The 21,713-nt window shown below is 42.7% G+C and overlaps 1 protein-coding gene and 1 pseudogene across 2 annotated transcripts; both read left to right on the plus strand.

Moving 5' to 3' along the window:
• The first annotated feature begins 4,464 nt into the window (after nucleotides 1-4,464).
• On the plus strand, nucleotides 4,465-6,626 carry LOC101716571 (phosphoribosyl pyrophosphate synthase-associated protein 1 pseudogene; annotated as a pseudogene).
• A 1,056-nt stretch (nucleotides 6,627-7,682) lies between these two features.
• On the plus strand, nucleotides 7,683-20,104 carry LOC147821987 (uncharacterized). 2 transcript variants are annotated; one of them, XM_087198019.1, is made up of 8 exons: nucleotides 7,683-7,884; nucleotides 9,107-9,238; nucleotides 12,018-12,088; nucleotides 12,785-12,809; nucleotides 14,476-14,546; nucleotides 14,751-14,775; nucleotides 19,581-19,664; nucleotides 19,843-20,104. In XM_087198019.1, exons 1-8 carry the CDS (start codon nucleotides 7,866-7,868, stop codon nucleotides 19,923-19,925), a joined length of 510 nt encoding a protein of 169 aa, XP_087054145.1. In that variant the 5' UTR covers nucleotides 7,683-7,865; the 3' UTR covers nucleotides 19,926-20,104. The 2 variants fall into 2 exon arrangements, with proteins under 2 accessions (XP_087054145.1, XP_087054146.1); XM_087198020.1 differs by lacking the exon at nucleotides 19,581-19,664.
• Nucleotides 20,105-21,713: the final 1,609 nt, after the last annotated feature.

Here is a 21,713-nt window from a genome sequence, read left to right on the forward strand (position 1 = left end):
TAATAAGCGCCTTTATCTCATTTTCCTCCTTTTTCTCGTATTTATTTTCTTTTTCAAATTACACTGTTTTCATTCTCACATTCCCTACCCCCTCTCTCTTTACTAGAATAACCATTAAGCCTTATTGATCTTTAGATATTTAGTTAGCTCTAAGCTATTACTATTGAATTCTTTTTCCATTGGTTTTTTTTTTTTTTTTTTTTTGGCACCAGGGATTGAACTTGGGACTTTGCGCTTTCGAGGCAGGCGCCGGAACCACTGAGCTAAATCCCCAGCCCTCATTTTCCATTGTTAATGAAGTAGAGCTGTTGCTTTTAGTAGATATTTGCTGTGTGTCAATATTTGGTTTGTTTTTGTATTTATATCATAATTATAGATCACTTTTAAATTACAGGCCAGTCTCCTTAGAACATAGTTGCAAAATCCTCAATAAGATATTGACAAATGGAATGTAAAAAACCATCACAAAGATCATAGGTCATGATGAAATAGGTTTCATCCCAGGATTGCAAGATATGCAAATCAATAAATGTAATCCACCACATAAACAGAAGCAATGACAAAAATCACATGATCATACCAGTAGATACAGAAAAACTTTTGACAAAATTCAACACTCATTCATGACTAAAAAAGAAAAAACACTGAAGAAAATAGGCATAGAAGGACTTTACCTGAATCTGATAAAAGTCATTTATGACAAACCAACAGTCACCATCATATTAAATGGGAGGAAACTGAAAGTTTTCCCTCTAAAATCAGGAACAAGGGAAGAATACCTACTACCTCCACTTCTGTTCAGCATAGCCTTCAAATCATTTGCCAGAGCAGTAAGGCAAGAGAAAGAAAGAAAAGGGATGTGTATAGGAAAGGAAGAAGTCAATATCATTATGTACAAATAATGTGATCTTCTACACAGAATACCAAAAAAATTCCATCAAAAGACTCCTAGAATTAATAACCAAATTCAGTAATGTAGCAGGATATAGAGCCAACACACAAAAATTAATAGCGCTCCTGTACAACAGTAATGAACTCAGTAAGAAAGAAATTAGGAAAACAAAGCCATTCACAACAGCACCAAGAAAAGTACTTAGAAATTAACCTAACCAAGGAAGTGAAAGACTTCCTTGGGAATTATAGTACTCCAAAAAAGGAGATTTGAAGAGGACATCAGAAAATGGAAAGATATTCCATGTTCCTGGAGAAGAGGAACCAATATTGTCACAATGGTCATACTTCCAAAGCTGATATATAGATTCAAATCAATCCCAATAAAAATATCTACAGTGTTCCTAACAGAACTAGAGAAAATTATCCTAAATATAATATGGAACCAGAAGAGAGCCAGAATAGCAAAAGTAACCCTGGGCAACAAGTGCTAAGGAGGAGGCATTACAATCCTGGAGTTCAAGTTATATTACAAAGCTATAGTAATAAAAACAGCATGGCACTAGCACAAAACAGACATGTGGATCAATGGAATAGAATAGAATATACAGAAACAACCCCAGGCACATTCGTATACCTGATCTTGACAAAGGGCCCAAAAACATATGTTGAAGGAAAGATAGCCTCTTTAACAAGTGGTGCTAGGAAAACTGCCCATCCACATGCAAAATATTGAATCTAGACTGATATTTCTCAGCATGGATCAAAGATCTAAATATTAAAACAGAAACAATCTACTGGCAAATAAAATAGGTAAGGCTCTTAAAGACATAGGAAAGGACTTTTTGGACAGAACCCCATTGCTCAAGAAATACAAAAAAAAATCAACAAATGGGCTTATATAAAATTAAAAAGCTTCTGCACAGCAAAGGAAATAACCAACAGAGTGAAGAGACAACCTACAGAATGGGAAAATATTTTTGCCACCTATTCCTCAGACAGAGTACTAATACCTTGAATGTATAAAGAACTCAAAAACACTAGACTCCTCAAAATAAAAGATTCTATCAAAAAATAGGCAACTGAAATGAAGGGACACTTCTTGGAAGAAGTACAAATGGCCAATAAATATAGGAAACAATGTTCAGCATTGCTGGCCATTAGAGAAATGCAAATTAAAACAACACCGAAAGTTTATCTTATTCCAGGAAGAATGGCTACCATCAAGGAATTAAATGCTGGTGAAACAGTGGAGAAAAAGGAACTCTTCTGCATTGTTGGTGGGAATGTAAACTAGTCTAACCCTTCTGGAAACAAGACGCAGATTCCTCAAAAAAATTAAAAGTAGAATTTCCTTTAGACCCAGCTATCCTAGTATTAGGTATCTTCCCAAAAGAGTTAAAGACATCATATTCCAGTGATACATGCATACTCAAGTTTATAGCAGCACAATTCATGTCAGCTAATATTTGGAAATGGCCTATGTGTCCATCAACAGATGTATAGATAAAGAAAATGTGGTACTTATACACACATGGAGTACTACTCTCCTATAAAGAAGGATACGCTTTAGTTGTTTGTAGGAAAATATATGCACAGTAAATCCATAATGTTAAGAAAAATAAATCAGACACACAGCTTAATTATCATATGATTTCTCTTATATGAGAAACCCAAAGTATAAATAAATTAAAGTACAAAATAAGAATAGGTAAAAGGAAGTAGGAAGATAGATCTTTTGCAAATGGGAAATGGGCAAAGGAAGAAGGGAGGAGAAGAGGGAAGGAGCATAGAAAGAATTAAGATGTGTCATGTACATGTACAAACTACTCACAGTGAATGTATTCGTTATGCACCATAATGTGTACTCATAAAAAGAAAAAAGAAAACAATACAGTGTATGTCATCTTAACATTTTAGGCATACATTATAGTATTGTTATCTCTAGGTACATTGATGTACAGCAGCAGATCTCTAGAATATATAGATGTTCCTCGTTTAATGACAGAGTTCTGTTCCCGCAACTAGGTCATTAAATGAGCTGGTTGCTAAATGAGGAAATGCACATTACAAAATTCAGAACGAAGAAATGGTCTAAGGAAACTCAACTTGATGACTTTGCTTTTATTTGCATAACACCTGCAGTACTGTGAAGTATAACAACATAAAGCTATAGTACTGTACTATACAATATAAGCAACAACTGCACAAAATTACAGTACAAGGTGTACTGTACAAAAAAAATTGAGGTTCTCTAAACAAGATGTACAGAACTCTACAAAAAAAGACAGGTCATAAGTCCAAGCAGAGAGTCAGAAGTCTGAACAGTGTGCCTTGATCATAAATCGAGCAGTCCTTAAACAGATAGGTCATTAAACAGGGAATGTCTGTATTAATTGTGCAAAACCGAGACTCTATATTCATTGAACAAGAAATTCCCATCCCTCTTCTCCAAACCTTCAAGCCTTGGAAACTACAGTTCTATTCTGTATTTTTATGTGTTTGAATATTTCATTTATTGATTTTTTTCTTTTTTGCAGTACCAGGAGATTGAACCCAGGGGAGCTCTACAGTGAGCTACATCTTTGCCTTGAGATATTTGAGTTTCCATCTGGAAAAAAGTTCATGGATCATCATGTTTGAGCGGTAGTGGAGGGAGAGGCCACATTCATTGGCCCTCCAGCTCTGCTAATAGATGTGACCCAGCAACATCTGTGTCGGAAGCAGAAAGGTGGTGTCATCACATTTCTCTCTGAGGAACCCTAGCAATAATCTGATTCATGAAAACACACACATCCTTCCTGGAGCCCTGGAACTGAATACAAATTCATTGCCCACCATTCCTAGAATATGGACCTGGTGTAGCTCACCTCCTGACACTGGGTTGTCAGGCAGATAGCACTTGGATTTATTAACAACCACATTCCTTTCCTGTTCCTATTTCAACTATCATTCTAAAAGATGTCTAAGAGGGAAAAACCAAAATCACAAGACTGGACTCATTTCATCTGTTGGAATCCACAATTCTCCAGCTGCTTGAAGGATAGCTCAAGCCTTGTGTGATGGGCACATGAAGACCACTCATTGGGGGGGATTCCTGTTTCGCAGACACACCTGGCCGCACCTCCCCTTAGCCTTAGATTTTTATTTAATTATAGCAGAGAAGAGATTTCTATTGGGGATATTTTCCCACTTGACAGCAACTTTAGCCAATTCTTTAATCCTGATAGTACATTCTTCTTTAATATGAACATGAGATTCAGCTAACATTATATTACATTAAACCTAACATACTAATTTCACAAGTTATTTTGGGGACTTTTTCATCATTTGTGAGTATGGGTAGATTCTCTGATCTATATTATACATTTACAGCTTTGCTTACAATTCTAAACTAGATTATTCAGTATGATTACATTGGCATTTTATTAAATGTGTGTAAATTCATACCCATACCCAAGGTCATGGAAGCATGCATTCCACTGAAAAAATTTGAGTTTTATTTACTTCCATTTGCTTATCTCTGGTGCTGAAAAATTTCAGAACTCATAGAAATAACTTTTATAAAAAGCAGATCATTGGGCCGGGGATTTAGCTCAGTGGTTCTGGCACCTGTCTCGAAAGTGCAAGGTCCCGAGTTCGATCCCTGGTACCAAAAAAAAAAAAAAAGCTGATCATTAAACTGTTAAGGGGGAGATAGTCTACTTCCTCAGTGGTAGGATATTTTGCATCCTGGCAGAGAAGTTGAAAACGGCTGAGACCACTGTCAAGCTGAGATGCACCGCTCACAGCATCAGAACAAACAAGGTCCTCTGGGAGCGACAGAAGCAAATGACGGAGAGAATTTCTGATGCCTCTGTAGAAAGAACAACATCTGAAATGTTGCACACCTCCCTGCCCTCACCTGAGATGGCGGCTTTTCGGGTGCTGTAGCCGCCTTCCCTCAGATGCCAGGAGGGGGCTGTTGTGCCAAGGGAGCCGATAAATCACCAAACACTGGGACCAACGACAAAGTTAAACTGAAAGGAGTTTATTCACTTGCATGGACTCCACTCCCTAAGCGAAGCGAAACCCTGAGTCCAGGAACAGCATAGTTTATATAGGGTGTTATAGCAGCATAGCTTTTTATAGGTGTTATTTTAAGAAGAGAAGTTCAAGGGGAGGTTAACATGTTTTTGACTAGTTGCAAAAGTATTTTTCACAACTCAGCTATCTTGCTGTCTTGTCAGGTTGGGGTAGTTTACAGTAGAGGAAGGCACCAGGCACGCTCTCTTTCCGAGAGGCGATGAAGCAAGTTTACAGAAGCAGAACAAGCAGTTACAAAAACATCTACTTTATAAGGGGAGGGGCATGAGGGGAGTTTATCTACAGGCCAAGACGGCGTTTCTTGGGTTTATCCTGGTCTCACAGGGCGCGGCCTCGAGTCAGTCGGGCTCTGAGGTGGTTGAGGTGTGTGTCAAGCTGTGGACAGAGCCTAGGCACTTCGTGGTTCTGGGACCCGAAGGGCTGGGTTCTCGCCCCCCTAATCTCCTTGGCTGTGTTTCCCAGAGGCTCTCCTAGCCTAACGCCTGCCCTTGCGGTCACCTCGTTCAGAGCCACTCCCGGGCCCGGCTCCTGGCGGGCGACTGTCACCGCGCTTTGGGCCAGACGATGCCCAAGAAGCTGCTCCTGCTGCCCCCACTGACCCCGTACTCGGCCTTCCGCGCCCCGCGAGCCATGAACGCCGCTCGGACTGGCTACTGCATCTTCTCGGCCAACTCCACGGCCGCCTGCACGGAGCTGGCCAAGCGCATCACCGAGCGTCTTGGTGCTGAATTGGGGAAATCTGTTGTATACCAAGAGACCAATGGAGAAACAAGAGTTGAAATAAAAGAATCTGTTCGTGGCCAAGATATTTTCATTATACAGACAATACCCCGAGATGTGAATACAGCTGTGATGGAGCTACTGATCATGGCTTATGCACTGAAGACTTCTTGTGCCAGGAACATCATTGGAGTCATCCCCTATTTCCTCTATAGCAAGCAAAGCAAGCTGAGAAGGAGGGGCTCCATTGTGTGCAAGCTCCTGGCATCCATGCTGGCAGAGGCAGATTTAACTCACATTATCACAATGCATCTTCACCAAAAGGAAATACAAGGCTTTTTCAGCTTCCCCATGGACAACCTTAGAGCCTCACCTTTCCTGCTTCAGTATATCCAAGAAGAAATTCCAAATTACAGAAATGCAGTCATTGTAGCTAAGTCTCCTGATGCTGCAAAAAGGGCTCAGTCATATGCTGAGAGGCTGCATTTGGGGTTGGCTGTGATCCACGGAGAAGCTCAGTGCACAGAGCTGGACGTGGATGATGGGCATCATTCTCCCGCAATGGTCAAAAATGCCACTGTGCACCCCGGCCTGGAGTTGCCATTGATGATGGCCAAAGAGAAGCCACCGATAACCGAGGTTGGAGATGTGGGAGGACACATCGCAATCATAGTGGATGACATTATTGATGATGTTGAGAGTTTTGTTGCTGCTGCGGAGATCCTGAGAGAGGTGCTTACAAAATCTATGTTATGGCTACTCACGGCATCCTGTCTGCGGAGGCCCCCCTCAAGCTAGTGATAAAAAACATGGCCTTAAATGGCCACCATCGCCAACCCTCTTCCTTCTACAGAAATTACAGACACACTCCTCAAAAGAATCTGAAAATTGTTATATCGAAGAGGAGTTAAAAGCAGATAAAGTGTTAACTCTGTGATGTTCATTCATTCGTTTCAGCTCCAGAGAATGCAGATGTGATACTGAACTCAGGGAGCTGAGTGACCCTGACACTGTTTCTGTCCAGTTGTCCTCTCCCTAGTCAAGCTCATATAAGTCTTTTGTAGAGAATTGTATTTTTCTTTCAGAAACTGCCATGCCTACTGCCATGGAACAGCGAAGCATTTGTGTTCTTGTTCCTCTCGGGGTTATCACACTGCAGCCCATCCCTGGGTGTCTGTATCACTCTGAAGTTGCAAATAAAAGAATTTGTTGTCAAAAAAGAACACAAAAAACTGTTAAGCAGTTTCAGACACCTTACAGAGTGTGAGGGACAAGACGAGCTGGAAAACATGGTGCGTTTTCTCATGATGCTCAAGTGCTCAGGCAGAAATCATCCCAGTGAGGCGAACTGGGCTTTCTTCATTTAAATGTAATTACTTGAACATAATGTTTTCCTTATTGATCACATAATAAATGAATTAACTGCTTTTGCATACCTTTTCTTTAAAAAGAGCTAATTTTGATCCTCTTTCTCATGACTCCTCGGGGGATATGATGACTCAGGGTGTTGCCCCTTGAGCAAAAGAACTGAGGAGGCAGCAGGTGTCAGGGAATAGGCAAAGTTAACCCAAGTGATTGGATGAACTGGTAAGCAATTGATAAAACAGCCCTGTTTTCAATTTTCCAATAAGTGGCATGTAATCTAACTCTTTCTCACACCTGAATAGGTAACACATATTTGATTATTCTTTCTGTACAGTTTTTAAATTTAATCTGGAACAAACTGTAATTTCTTTGACAATAATAATGATAGTGATTCAGGAATAGCAGAAATGGGTAAGGTTGGTATTTCAGATCAAGAATGGAACCATCATCAGCATGGCAGCTTTGTCCCTCTTTACCCTAAAATGTTCATGATTTAAGAAAATATTTGGCAGCAGGAGAGATTCCTTTCCTCATTTAACTTGTTCTCATAGAATAGGGAAGTATTGGTGGGGATTCAGCTTATGATATGAACCATATACTCTTAGATGACACATGTGAAAATAGGCTTGTCTGGATAGCAGTATAGCAGCACCCCACAGTGTGGCCTGGACTCACCCTGAAAATGCTATGCTGACCTGTTGCCACGGTAATGATGATGGACACCTTGCCTTCCATTTCAACTGTCACTCTGTGAGCTGAGAGCAGTTATTCCATTACCACGGTGCTAGTGACGGTCCCCAGAGATGGGAAACTGCTGTACAGGTAGGTTCAGGTCGATCCTCTGAGCACTACTTCTGTTTATCTCCTGAATTTTAGAAAGTATTTTATAGTTGATTCTCACTACTCAATAGGTATTTTTGATTCTTCTATCAAGATAGTTGCAGTAAATATTTTACCTCATCTAGGGGAATTTATAGTCCCTCATGCAGGTTTTGTACACACTATTTGAGGGAATAGATGTGGGGCACACACCCAGGCTGCTGCCATCAGGTCCGGTATTCTTGACACTAAATCCAGCAGCAGATATTCTGCCAAAGGGGAATTCCAGAGCTATCCATGTGGTGTGAGGGCTCCTGGGAGTGTAGTGACAGGGAGAGTGCCATCAGGTCAGTGGAGGGGACACTTGGTGGTGAAGGCAATGAGGGTGACCCTCAATGAGAGTCCTGGGGTTGCCAGCCTGGCTGTGGTCAGATCCCCTTGGGTAGGAGTCTGCCCAGCTGCCAGGATGTAGGATGGGGTGGAGGTGCTGAGGGGCAGCTGGTGGAGGAAGGTCATGGGCAGACAGGGGCTGCCTGTTCCCTTGAGAGTGTCTTCATTGGAAGGAAACACATCTCCTTTAGGTCAGGAATTAAACTCTGGTGACTGCAGACTGTGTTATGACTTGGCCACTTCCTTGGCTCAGGAACCAGGGTGTCAGTTTTCCAGGAGAGACTTTGGGGCAGCGGGATTTGGGAAAGAAAGAGGAAGAGCTCTGGGTTCAGGCTTCCAGGGCATAATCTGGAGGCCTCAGATGTTCAGGGAGCGATGTCCCCCGGGGAATCAGGGCATTCCCCTCCCAGATCCATCCTCTGTGTTGTGACCCTGGGAGCCAGCCCTGACCTCACTTCTCACTGGCCAGGACCACGCCGGGACCTCCATCACCTGGGTGCCTGCAGATTGACTGGGCCTCACAGATAATGGTGGACACAGGGCACTCTGGGGCCCTGGTGGCTCAAGAGCCTCGAGTCAAGTACCTTCAGATCCATCTACATTTTTCACAAATGACAAGAGTGTTCTTACCCTAAAGAATCACAAATGTTTAAGGTGTTTGCTATCCTATCATTACACAGTATATACATGTATCAAAACACCACACTGTACCCCAAAATGTGTACAATTTTTGTGTCAATTAAAAGGTTGAGATGTGGATAACTATTCCTAATTAACCTAAGACTTTGTGGCAGGATGATGTTAACAGCTGTCTCTATTGTAATACATTTCCCAGGCTCTTGCCTCCTGGATACAGAAATAGTTCCTTCAAGGTCAAGACGATCTATTGCCCACTCCAACCAGTGCTGCAGAAGAGTCTCCCTGTGGCTGCTGGAAAGTGCACACCCTGGAGAGGATGACGACGGAGGTGATGTGCAAATTCAGCCGTTAAATGCATTCCTGAGCAATGATGCTGGTTAACCAGTGTCCCATGTTGAAGAGAAAACTCTAAACATGCTAAGCTATATTTTTTTATTAGACATGTGCAGATTTAAATTTCGTTAACTCAGTAGGTAGTTCTACAACTCCAGAAGTGACTGTCTGTTTACAGCTACAGTTCTGAGTGAGTAAACTCCTCACTTGGATGTTTAGAGCTTTACCTGATTCTCGGCCATTAGGTGAAATAAACTCTTTCTGCAATAATGTTGCCAGATTTTTAAAAATCGACATTATTTAGAATAATTTTAGATGAACAACAATACCACCACCAACAAAAGGAACAGATAGTACAGAAAGTTCCTGAATCCCCTCCCTCACCCACCAGTTTCTTTTGTAAAAATAACATCTTATGCTAGTGGAATTCATTTGCTCCAAGGACAGAACTAATATGGATAGATTGTTATTAACTGTAGTCCAGAGTTCTCACTAGGTAAATTCAGTGTTGCTTGGTTTTTTGAGGTTTAACAAGCACTCATTTATTGCCATTGCAAAAGTTTCTCTGCCCTAAACATTTCCTCTGCTTCATCTATTTATCCCTCTCCTTTTTTCATGGAACGCCTGGCAACTACTGAAATTTTACTCTCTGGGTACTTTGACTTTCCCTTGATTCCACATAGTTAGAATCAGACGGCAGCTTTATCACACTTACATCACTTAGCAACATACATTTAAGATACTGTTTATATCATTTTATTGCTTGATAGTTCAATGATTCTTTACCAGTGAATGACATTCCTTATGTACTTAAGTTTGTTGATAATTCCTCTATTGAGGGACATCTGGCTGCTTCCCATTTGAAAAACCTGAAATAAAATTGGCCAAAACATTTCTCTATAGGTTTTTGTGTGGAGATTATATTTTAATCGGGTAGATACCTAGGATTCTGAACAGTTTCTTATATGATAAGGTTAGGTTTTCCTTTTTAAGTATTTCTTAGGATTCAAAAGTGAGCCCTTTGGGGCCTGGTGCTGTTTTATTTAGAAGTTATTAATTATTGATTCAATGTTTGATATAGGACTATTGAGATTATGTTTCTCTTTGTGTAGCTTTTGATACTTTCTACCTTTGAAGGAACTGGAGCATTTCCATTGCTATCCAATTTATGGGCAGAGAGTTTTTCAAAGTATTTCTTTTTATCCATGGAATCAGTACTGATTACTTCTCTTTGATTTACAGTATTGGGCCTTGTGTCTTTTGCTTTTTCTTTGTGCTTAGCCTGGCTAGAGGTTTATCAATTTTGCTGATGAGAACTACATTTTGGGTTTGTTGATTTTCTCTGTTGATTTAAAAGCTTTCATTACATTGATCTCTCCCATAATTGCTATTTTTTCTTCTCTCTACTTTGCATTACACTGCTTTATTCTCTAGTCTCCTATCATGGAAGCTGAAATTATTAAATTTAGGTCTTTAATTTTTATATAATATTGCATGCAATGCTATAAATTTTCTCTGAGAATTGCTTTTGCTGTATCTTAAAAATCCATAAGATATATTTTAATTTAATTTTTTCTTGAGACAAGGACTCGCTATGTAGTTCAGGTTGGCCTTGAACTTACTATGTAGCATAGGCTGGCCGCAAACTCCCAGTGATCTGTTTACCTGGCTACTGAGTCCTGGGATTACAGGGATGAACCACCATGGCTGGCCTATTTTAATTTGATTTGGAAGAAAATATTTAAATTTCTATGGAGGCTTCTTTGACCCATGTGTTTTGAAGGGTAAATGGTTTAGTTTCCAAATATTCAGAGACTTTCCAATTCTCTGTCGCTGAATTTTAGTTTGATTCCACAGTGGTCTGGGAGCATATTTTGTATTATTTCCACCTTTTTAATATGTCAAGGTATTATTTATTACCCACAATGTGATCTGTCTCAATGAATGTGACATATGACCTTGACAAAAATAGGCATCATATTGTTGAATGAAGTGTACAAATATTAAGGAGATCTATTAGTGCTTTTATTAGTTTCCTGTGCCTGTTAGGGCCAAGCACCAGATTGTCCTGAAATAAATGTATCATTTCACTGTTCTGGAGGCTAGAAGTCCAAACACAAGTTACGAGCAGGACCATTCTCCTCCTGAAATCTCTAGGGAAGAAACTCCCTTCATCCCTTCCTAGCTGCTGCCCCCTTGATGGCAATCTTGGCTCCCTGGCTTTTAGCTGTATCTCTTTACTCTGCCTCCGTCACAATACGGCACTCACCCCTCAAGGCTTTGTCTCCTCTCTTCATAAGAAACAGTCATAATGGGTAGGGGCCCTCGCTGCTCCAATGTGACCACTAGGGAAATACAGCTCCAGTGATTCTATGTCCAAATAAGGTCAAATCTTGAGGAATAGGATTAGAAATTTACTTTAACATGTATTTGGGGAGATATAATTTGATCCATCTCTGTGTTCAACTTTACTCTCACTTATTTTGCTCCTACTGGATCTGTCAAGTAAAAATAAAGAGTGTTGAAATCTTCCACTTTAGTAGTAGACTGATGATCTATTTTTCACTGGAGTTCCTTCCATTCTTTGGTCGGTTTTTCCTGTATCCTGTCTTACTCCTTTTCCTTCTTTCGTCCACTGGGAAGCATGTCCCAGAAGTACCAGCTTCTGTACATTTTAATCAACCACCTGCATTGACCTGAGCCATAGCAAGAAACTCCCAGAGTCATTCTTCAGCCACACCTATGTAGTAACAGTTTCTCTAATGTTCTCCTAGATTCCACTAAGGTCCTGATGGAAGTTGCTCCCTGCAACACTACAGAGGATGAGAAACAGTTTATTGTCCAGGTAGATATGCATTTCTTTGTCTGAAATGGAAATGTGGTTTTCTTGATTTCTTCCCTTTTCAATCAAACTCAGATACGAAAGTCTGACTGTGTACATGATAGAGGACATGCATAGATTTGTTTTGGTGAGAAATGCCAACTGCAAGTCTATTACCAAGTGGTATTTGATTCAAGATGGCATCTAGTTGGGTATGGTATCTAGCACATGCCTGTAATCTCCGCTCTGTGGGAAGTTGAACCAAGAGGACCACAAATTTAAGCCCAGCCTGGGCAACTTAGCTACTTAGTGAGCCCATGTCTCAACATAAAAAATAAAAAAGACTCTCACACCCAGTGTGAAGGTTCTGGGTTCAATCCCCAGTACTGAAAAAATAAAAATAAAATAAAAAGATGGCTGTCATGTATGACAGCATCAGTTACCACTTGTATGGTAGGGGACATTTTCCTGAGTTGTACTTTTTATTGATTAAGAATTTTATATATTTGCCAATCAAAATGGACTTGGGAAATTGTCTGCACAAAGCTTGCACCTTTGCAGCAAGATATTCTATATGCTTCATTTGGGGGCAAGGTTCAAACCTGTTTTTCCCGTCTAGTTTTCTAATATCACCATAGTGAACAAGGCACCTATGCAAACAAGACTGGGCATGATGTGACCCACATGACCCTTACAGTGTCTTCCCTTTTGTCACGGCAGGTGGATTCCACAGCGAATGGAAATTGTATGTATGCCCTACTCACATGCTATGTAAAAATCGAAATGCCAGAAATGGTGGGCCTTTCTTGTTTTTGTTTAGAGAGCCACCCTGGCTGCAGATTCCTTCTGAAAAGGAGGTCAGGGGTATGGCTAAGAAAGCTGGAGAACTATGGCCATGTACTATGGTCCTTGGAAGCAGCTATGTCATTTCAGTAACATGATTCTGTGTGGATGAGGTTTTGAAGGTATCTCTGAGTGAGTCTATGTGTAGTGATGTGGATGTGTTTGTGGGGGTGTTTGTTTCCTCAGAAAATACATTCCTGCCTCCACAGCGCAAGTGTGAGTTTTATAAAAACAAACCAAAAAGGAGGTAGAAAAACATCTGACACCACTGCACATTCTGATTCTTGAATTAGTACACTGCACCTTCATCACAGGATATTTGCATAGTTGAATATTTCCGCTCCTTAGATAGAGATGGTGCAGAGATGAATGATCCAGGTATTTGGCTCTGTAGGTGGAAAAGACAAATGTACATGCAGGCATGGGTCCCAGTGTTGATGTTCTGTGCTAGAGAACAGTATTCATCACTCAGCCATACAATAACTAGTCACTACGCCAGGGCATTGCAGCAGCTGTGTAGAAGCCTGGAATAAGTAGAGTCTACAGAAACCCCAAATGCTACCTGTCCATCACTGTAAGGAGGTCTCAATGGTCACATGACCCAGGGTGGCAATAGGTGCATTTAACAGCAGACTTTGGCACAGGCATTAATGTAAAACACACATCAAAAACTTATATGGTTCTGGGCAGCTGAGACATTCAGACAATGTGAGGCACCTGGTAGGACAGTACAGGTCAAAATGTGCCAGCACTGGGGACATTACTCAGCCCCTCACTCATAGCAGATAAGCATCCTTGGCTTATTTCATTGTATTGCATAACATGATGACCACAAGTGTTAGAAGTACTCAAATTCATTAGCATACACCCTCAAGGGGCAGTGATGAATAGGAACTCATGGTTCTCAGTTGTTATCTTGGAGTCCATCACTCTTGTTCAGATCTCCAGGACAGCAGGTTAGAGACCGTGAGCACTCAGCCCATCTGAACTCTACGCTGATCTGTCCCAATGTCCGGACATAGTATGAGTGTGGGCACCACAGCCTCAATGGATGTGCACACTGCATTAAAAGGAAGACAGGAAGGAAAAATTTCACATGATTAGGAGTGGTTGCTTGAAAATGATAAGATTTCAGTGTCTTTAAATTGGCTGTAAAAACATTAGTAAATGAACACAATAGAATATTTTGTCTGGTACAAAATTTTATAGAAAACATGACATGTATAGTAGTGGCACATGTAGATCTTGAGGGAAGAAATGATTTGGAAGACATCAAAAAACAGTGGCAATTAAGCTTAACTTCTACGGGCAAAGGAAGTCATAGGCTCAGCTTTTTCTCTTTTTGTTTTGTTTTGATACAACATCCATTTGAATGTTTTTCCATTTTTTAGATAAACCATTTCACAATGATAAGGGGACCTTTAGCTGGACAATCAAATGGTCTGCTTCTCAATTCTGTCCTGCTTCTCTACTTTGCCTTCCATGTTGGCCCCATATCCAGTTATGTAATACAGTACTGCTAAACAATTCACGGGCAACAGGATCACTGTCATTCTCTGTATCCCTAGTTCCCTCCAAGGTCTTGGTGGACTCAATACCCCCAGACAGAGCAGAAGAGGAGGACCCACTGAATGCCCTGGTAAGGTCACTCATCATTCATACATCCCCCATGAGAAACCTGCGTGTTTTGGCACAAGTAGGCTTGTTCTCCTTTTGCCTTAGCGTTTCCTTGTCTTGACCACTGTTTTCTATTGATTTGCTAATGTTTCCATTAGATAAGATCTGTTTGCACAGAACACAGCATGTTCTGATTATTACAGTGGCTCCTTCTCTGTAATTACAGGTGGACACCAGAAGAATTGATGATGGTATGTAGCCTGGACCCACACACTTGCAGATGAGTCATGGTGGGTGAGGCAGACTGTCTTGGTGGCTTTAGTGTGCAGAGCCACCCTGACTTCAGGTTTCTGCTAAAAATGAGGGCTGAGGTTGTGGTGGTGGAAATTGATTTTTCACATAAAAAACTATAGATGTTCTCTGTAGTCTCTTGAGGCAGCTGTGGGCTTGGTGGTGTGGAATATGCCCATGTGTGTACATGGGTGTGATTCTGGGTGTCCATGTTTGTGTGGATCAATCACAGTGGTACCTTGGTTCATGAGCTCTTCTGTTTGTGAACAAGGTGGTTCGCAAAAGTTTGGTTTTGTTTGCAAACTCTACATTGGGTGGCGAACACAACCGCAGCCATCTTTCCTACACAAACACAAATGTGCCCATCTTTTTCAAAAGTGTGCAACAAATTAAGTTTGTGAAACAAGGTACCATTGTGTTCCCCATGTTGCAAGTGTCAGTGTTATCAACTTTAAATGCCATCCTCACTGGAGCATGGCTATAGCTGTACATGCAAATTAATCAAATTGTGAAAATTTTATGTGTATGTATCGCTGTATCTCAATGAGCATTTTAAAAACTCATCGGAACCCAGGATAATGTTCACAGGGCTCTAGAAGAATAAACCTATGTTTCCTAACTTCGTTACTGGGCCAATAGCAACTTCATTCATTTATCAGCCTCACCTGTTGGTATGCCTCTGCTTATATTTTTCTGGTCTGAGAAGGTTTTTCTAAATTTTATTTTATTGGTACATTTTTGGTATATAATATAATGACATTCATCATTGGAAATTTGCACCTTTACATAATCTCTCTTGGTTCTTATTTTTCCCCCTCTGGTCTGAGGATTTAACCTGGGGCTTTTGAATGCAGCTCCAGACTCCACCATCGCTCTCTTTTTTAATTTTCAGACAGAGTCTCACTCATTTCGTGGATTGCCCAGTAAGGGCCCCAACTTGTGACCCCACCTCAGCTTCCCAGAGTGCTGGGATTACAGGCAGGTGCCGTTGCGCTCGGCTTCCTCATGGCTTTTGGATGGCCATGATTTTTCCCTCTTTACACTTTTCTTATTCACAGTCCCTTTCTATGGAAGGCCTCAGGATGACTCTGACAATGGCAGTTAACACCACCTGAAATTGGGAAGATGCCATTTGTCCAGTCCACTGACATAGATTGGTAGCACAGGAATCAGCAGGAAGGGACGTCAGCTTTCCAGGCCTCTTCTTGGGCTGGAACAGGAATAAGTTTACAATTTTCCCCTGCTCTTAGAAGTCACTTGACAACCAGTCCTTGCATGGACACTCTTGGCTGGCTGACTGCAATCTGGCAGAGAAGCGTCTTTAAACTGGGGGGGCTCACAGACATTTTTTCAATACAGAGCAGGTGGGGAGAGCCTGGCTCAGTTCAGGTTGAGCTCAGGACCGTGGAGGGGCTGGTCTCACAGTTGGGGGGTCCTTGCTGTGCCCAGGTATGGCCCAGATGGCATCACTTTCAGAGTATCTCTGACATGTTCCAGAATCTTCAGTCCCAAACTCTGCATTCTCACCCTCATGGACAGAGGACACCTAGCCCTGGTTGGTCACTTTCAAGGCCATGGCTATGTCCTCATTTCTTTTTTTTTTTGGTACCAGGGATTGAACTTGGGTCCTTGCACTTGCAAGGCAGGCAGCATAACCACTGAGCTAAATACCCGGCCCTGTCTTCATTTCTTCTTGATCCAGAGCCCAGACCTCTCCTAGGCCCAGGTGTGTTTGTTGAGTCCTTTGGGTTAGGATCTTCTCAGATGTCTAAAGTTTGCTTACTCTGCATGTCCAGCCTACTGAGTCTGGTGTCTTCCCAGCCTGTGCTCCAGGGGGAGGGGCATGCAGGGGGCTCCTGACAGCACTGTGTCCCTCCAGTTCCACTACTCCCTCTATGTGATTGATCAAGGCTAGAATGGGTTTGTGGTTCTGGCCTGTCTCTTCTGTGTACACGGGGTCCACCTGGAAGTCACTGTGGACCTGGATATTGACTTCACGGTATTAAGCATCCCCAAGTCCTCTCATGCTGTCTGGCTCTATTGAATGTGCTCAGGAAGTGCATATAAATGAAAAACTGGATGTGGCCAGCAAATCCCTCTGTGCGGCAGCACCGAGGAAGGGAGTCATGTCTTCCTCATCGTTGGGTCTCTAGGTACGTGTTATCCTGTGTCAGTCTCTACACTGAGGTGTCTGGATATACTCAAATTAACTTACATAATTGAAGTCAAACACCAAGGACCTCCTCGTACCAGCCACATTTCCAGTGATCAGTGCCCCCATGTTTGAGAATGCAGAGAGAACACTCCCATCCTCAGCACACTCCGAGGGCTCTTGTTCTCACCTGATTCAGAGTCTGTTCCTTACACAGATTCCTTGGGGGCTGTGCATCTAGGTTGGAGTTCCAGGTTAATCCCTCTACAGGTGAGGAGTGAAAGGAGGAAGTGATACAATGATTTCTTCACTCCTCTCAGTTGAAGGTTAACACTACTGGCAGAGTCTGTCAAAAGCTTCATACTCCACAGAGCCTGAGGGGGTCTGAGAACCCAGAGGAAGGGGCAGGGTGATCTGCATTATATTAGTGTGGTGTCATCTATTGTATTAGTGTGTTTTTCACTGCGTTAACAAAATGCCTGAGGCTGGAGGCTTTATATATTTCTTTATAAAGTAGAAGTGTGATAAGCTCACAGTTCTGGGGATTCACTGGTGTGGTGCTGGTATCTGTTTAACTTTGGTGATGGCTCAGTTGGCTGCATCCTCACATGATGGGATACATCCTCGTGGATGTATGGTGAATGGGAGCTATCAGCTGGTGAGACAGGAAGCCAGAGGGACAGAGTCTGCTCTTTTGATAGCATTCTCAAGGGAACTAATGAGGGTCTGAGGAAACTATATTAGTATGTATTGACTACCCCAAGTGACCAAACCACCCTTTACCAGACTCCACCTCTTCATGGTTTCAACACCTTACAACATGGCCACCAAGCCTCCAACACAGGAACGCTAGCACCCTGCATGACCTCAACTGGTATAGAAATGGGGAGACTCTCCCAAATGACATTCTTGCTGATGTTGGTGTCTCTGAAATTCTGCCTTTTGGTGGAATTTCTTATGATTCCTGCAGTGGGAATGAAGGCCCTGCAGATTGGAACTTGTGCTAGGGTCCAAGGTGAAAGGCTTCCTGGCAGAAGATGGGTATATCTCCCGCTCTGGAAACTGAGGAAAGGGATTTTAAATAGAGAGAAACAGGAAATTGGTTTCATTTTCACATTTTAATGGCATAGGAGTAAGAACTAGAAAGTTTCCTGCCTTTGAGCACATGGTACGTAACCGTCTTTGTTTTGCTAGTTACACCCAAACTTCCTCTTCAGCCCTACACTTTCCTGCTTCTACCTCTGCCACAAGTCACAGTGCTTGGCTTTTGTTGGTTAGTATGACTTGGAAGTTTGGCATAAGACATTTTGATGTGGTTTGGGGGTCTTGAGGAGAGGCATCTGGTAGGATAGGACTCCCCCATGGGTACCGTGTAAACATGGAGACAGTTCTAGTGTGGGTCAGGTAGTGAGTGAGAAGACAGCCCTCTTCTCCCTCATTTCCAGGGTTCCTGGCAGCACTTTCTGCTCTGTCCTCACTGTCCACTCCTGGTCTGGAGGAGGGCTGGGTGAGTCTTCCTCTAGGCTTCCTGCATATGCACTAGGTCCTCCTGGAGAGGAGTGGTGAGAATTGACCAGTTTCCTCTCCCTTGCCGCCCACCCCCATCCAATTCCCACATGCAGGGGCTAGGTATAAAATTTGCTTCCATTTGAGGACTCATGTCCAGCTGCCTCTTGAATCCTAGTGGACATGTGGAAAGGGGCAGCATGGACTGTCCATCACAGCCCTGCTGGTCTCATCTATAACGAGGAGCAGGATGGGCCCTGTGGGCAGCGGGGCCAGGAGGCCACTGCTCCTCAGTCCCAGAGCTCTTACCAGACAGCGTTGCCTGTTTCCCTTACCTTCTTCCCTCTCCTCACAGCTGTCAGCCACCATCCTCCCAGTCCACCCACAGCTTGGTGCCAATCCTGGCAGGGCCGTTTACTCATGCAGACATAAGTCCGCCTGCTCCGGAATTCACTTCTAGACTCAGGGGATTTAGACAAGTTTCTTTCCCTCTAAACTTGTGTTCATCCTCTGCATTGGCATAGGAAGTTTTAGAATTTTGTGAAGATCAAATGTCAGCCAAGTACCTAAGGTCAAACTTCACTTTCTAATGTGGTTAGGTTATAATTCTTTCTTTATCGGACACAACACAACCCCAGACCCATGACAGGTGCTCTCGGGTTTGCATTCAGTTTTCATTGATGAACTGATTAATTATTAGCATATCCTTGTTCTTTCCCTCAATGCTCCCATACTGGAAAAACATACGACAGTGGAGGTTGACAGGAAGAAAAGAAATGGGTAGGAAGAAGGACAGAAAAGAGACAGGTCATATGAGGTAGAAAGATAGGGAAGGGAATTCACTGTCTTACCCAGAAAGTCATGGGGACAGTGGCTGCCTCTAGGAGGAAGAGGATGACAAGGCATCCCTGTCAGTACAGTGGTGACAGGGGCTGGGAAAGAGCCCTGGAGATCCCACACCTATTCCCCATGTCGGAGGTAGTGACTGAGGCCTGAGACAGGCACGGAGATGGGGAAGAACTGAGTTCTGAGGTTGGGCTCTGTCAACACCAGGAGCAGTGAGGTCCCATGTTCTCACCTCAACTTTAACGCCTTCCTTTCCCCAAGGTCATAGCATCGCTGTTGTTGCCCTGGTTCACACAGATTCCGGTGTTCCAGATTCTGAGGATCAGACACAGGGAGCAGCAATTGGCATGTAGTTTTTCCTTGTCTGTGTCTGGTTTATCCTATTTGTTATCCACAAACTCTTCTTGGGGTCCATTCCCCATTCCTTCTTTCCCACATCTATGATTTCTGCACACTTTCCCCGAGAGCCCATCCTCCCTACCGGGGTCTTCCCTGTGACCCAGCACCTTTGTCTGTGTTGCAGATTCCCACAATGACACCAGCGTGGACAAGGACTTGGGGTCCAGCGGCTCAGAGGACCTGGAGCTGCCAAAGGGCTGGGGATGAGCAGCCTTTCCCTGGCCCTCCTCTCCATAGTCACATTACGATCTGTTTGTTAAAGAACACTTTTGTGTGGAAGCTCTCCAGTTAATGTTGGATGTTTTATTTTGTAAATGTTAAAGGATATTTCATGGCATATAATTAATGTTGGTTGTTTTATATTAAATAATAGTCTGCTACGACCAGTTGCTTTCAAACTTCTTCCTTTTTTTTTGGTACCAGGGATTGAATTTGGAACGTTTCGCTTGCAAGGCAGGCGGTGGAACCACTGAGGTAAATCCCTAGCCCTCAAACTTCTTTCTGTAAAGCACATCATCGAAAAAAATTCTAAACAAAAGTACAACTTCATGGACTTTAAAGCAGTCACCCTAGTGATCCCACTACCTCCACTCCCCTGTCCTACACCGATTTTGTCTGCAGGAGGCAGAACATGACACATGGGTGGATTCTCCAGGCCCACAGATGTGCTAGCCCAGATGTGGGCTGGACTTAGGGGACACATGTCCCACTGGATACTGACTCTTGACCTTGAAAATCTTGGTAGTAGAGACCTTAGGTCACCTAAGAGACCAAGTGCTCAAACTGTAAACCAAAACCCATTTATTTATCCCAAAGTGCCAACAGTGCAATTAAACTTGAATTCTGATGTTTTAGTTTAGAAAAATGATAGGTCTCCCACCACCTTAGCAGCCATTATGTATAGTAGCTGCCCTCTTCCTATGGTGCCTCGCCCCCTCCCCTGTGTGACGTCATGCCAAGATGGTTGCTCCCACCAAAGAATAAACCCTTCTTCCCAGCATGCCCCTGTTCCCGCCTAGAAAGTAACCTAATACTCGCTCACCTCCTACCACCTAGTGACATCACTGGCTCCTCCATTCCCTAGTCACTACCCCACTCAACCCCACCTCTGCCCCTACAAACCCCACCCCAGTCTCTATAAAAGACTCTCCCTGCCCCAGCCATGTTGCTTTTGTCTCACTTTTGTTCAGAGACAGCTTGGCAGATCTATTCCCCTAATAAAGGCTTGTTGTGGCCTGGTCTGGTCTTGGTCTTTGGCCCTTTTACCTGACAAAAAATAACTCAGCAACTTGACTTGCATGAAAATAGGAAGGGCTCTGTGTGCACTCTGTGGCATGCATGCCACAGGTTTGCCACCACTGCCCTGGGTGTTTGGTGATCACTTCAGTTACCTTGCTTATTTTTATTCCAGCCACACTGGACCCTCTAATGTGCCTAAAGCCATATATGTCTACTCTCTCCTCATGGATGTTTCTCGTCCAGCCAGGACTTTCAGGAGAGGAGAAACACTGGAGGAGGGGATGTGGAAAGCAATGAAGTAGACATTGCAGAGGACAATGCAGTCAATTGTCACAGTGTTCCCTCTCATTTTTAATTGTGAGAAATTTTAAAGTTAAGAGAATGTTGCAATGAGTGAATGACCATGAATTCACCACCTAGACTCTTCTATTAGCATTTTACTGTTCCATTGGCCCTCCACATCCATGAATTCAACCAACCATGGATCAAAACTATTTCTTGAAACAATATATCTATACTTAATAGATGCAGACTTCCTTATTCCCTAAACAATTCAGTATAAGAACTATTTATGTAGCATTTACATTGTATTAGGTAACACAAGTAATGTGGAGATGATTTAAAGTATATGGGAGGTTGTGTGGAGGTTCTGTGGAAATACCAGAACATTGTATAGAAGGGACTTGAGTGTCTGCAGGTTTTGGTGTCCACAGGGGATCATGGAACCCATCCCCATGGAGAAGCAAAGGATAACTC

Source organism: Heterocephalus glaber, unplaced genomic scaffold (genome assembly GCF_053883595.1).
Source record: "Heterocephalus glaber isolate CG9 unplaced genomic scaffold, H.glaber_assembly_v1.0 deba00001687, whole genome shotgun sequence".
Lineage (NCBI taxonomy): Eukaryota > Metazoa > Chordata > Mammalia > Rodentia > Bathyergidae > Heterocephalus > Heterocephalus glaber.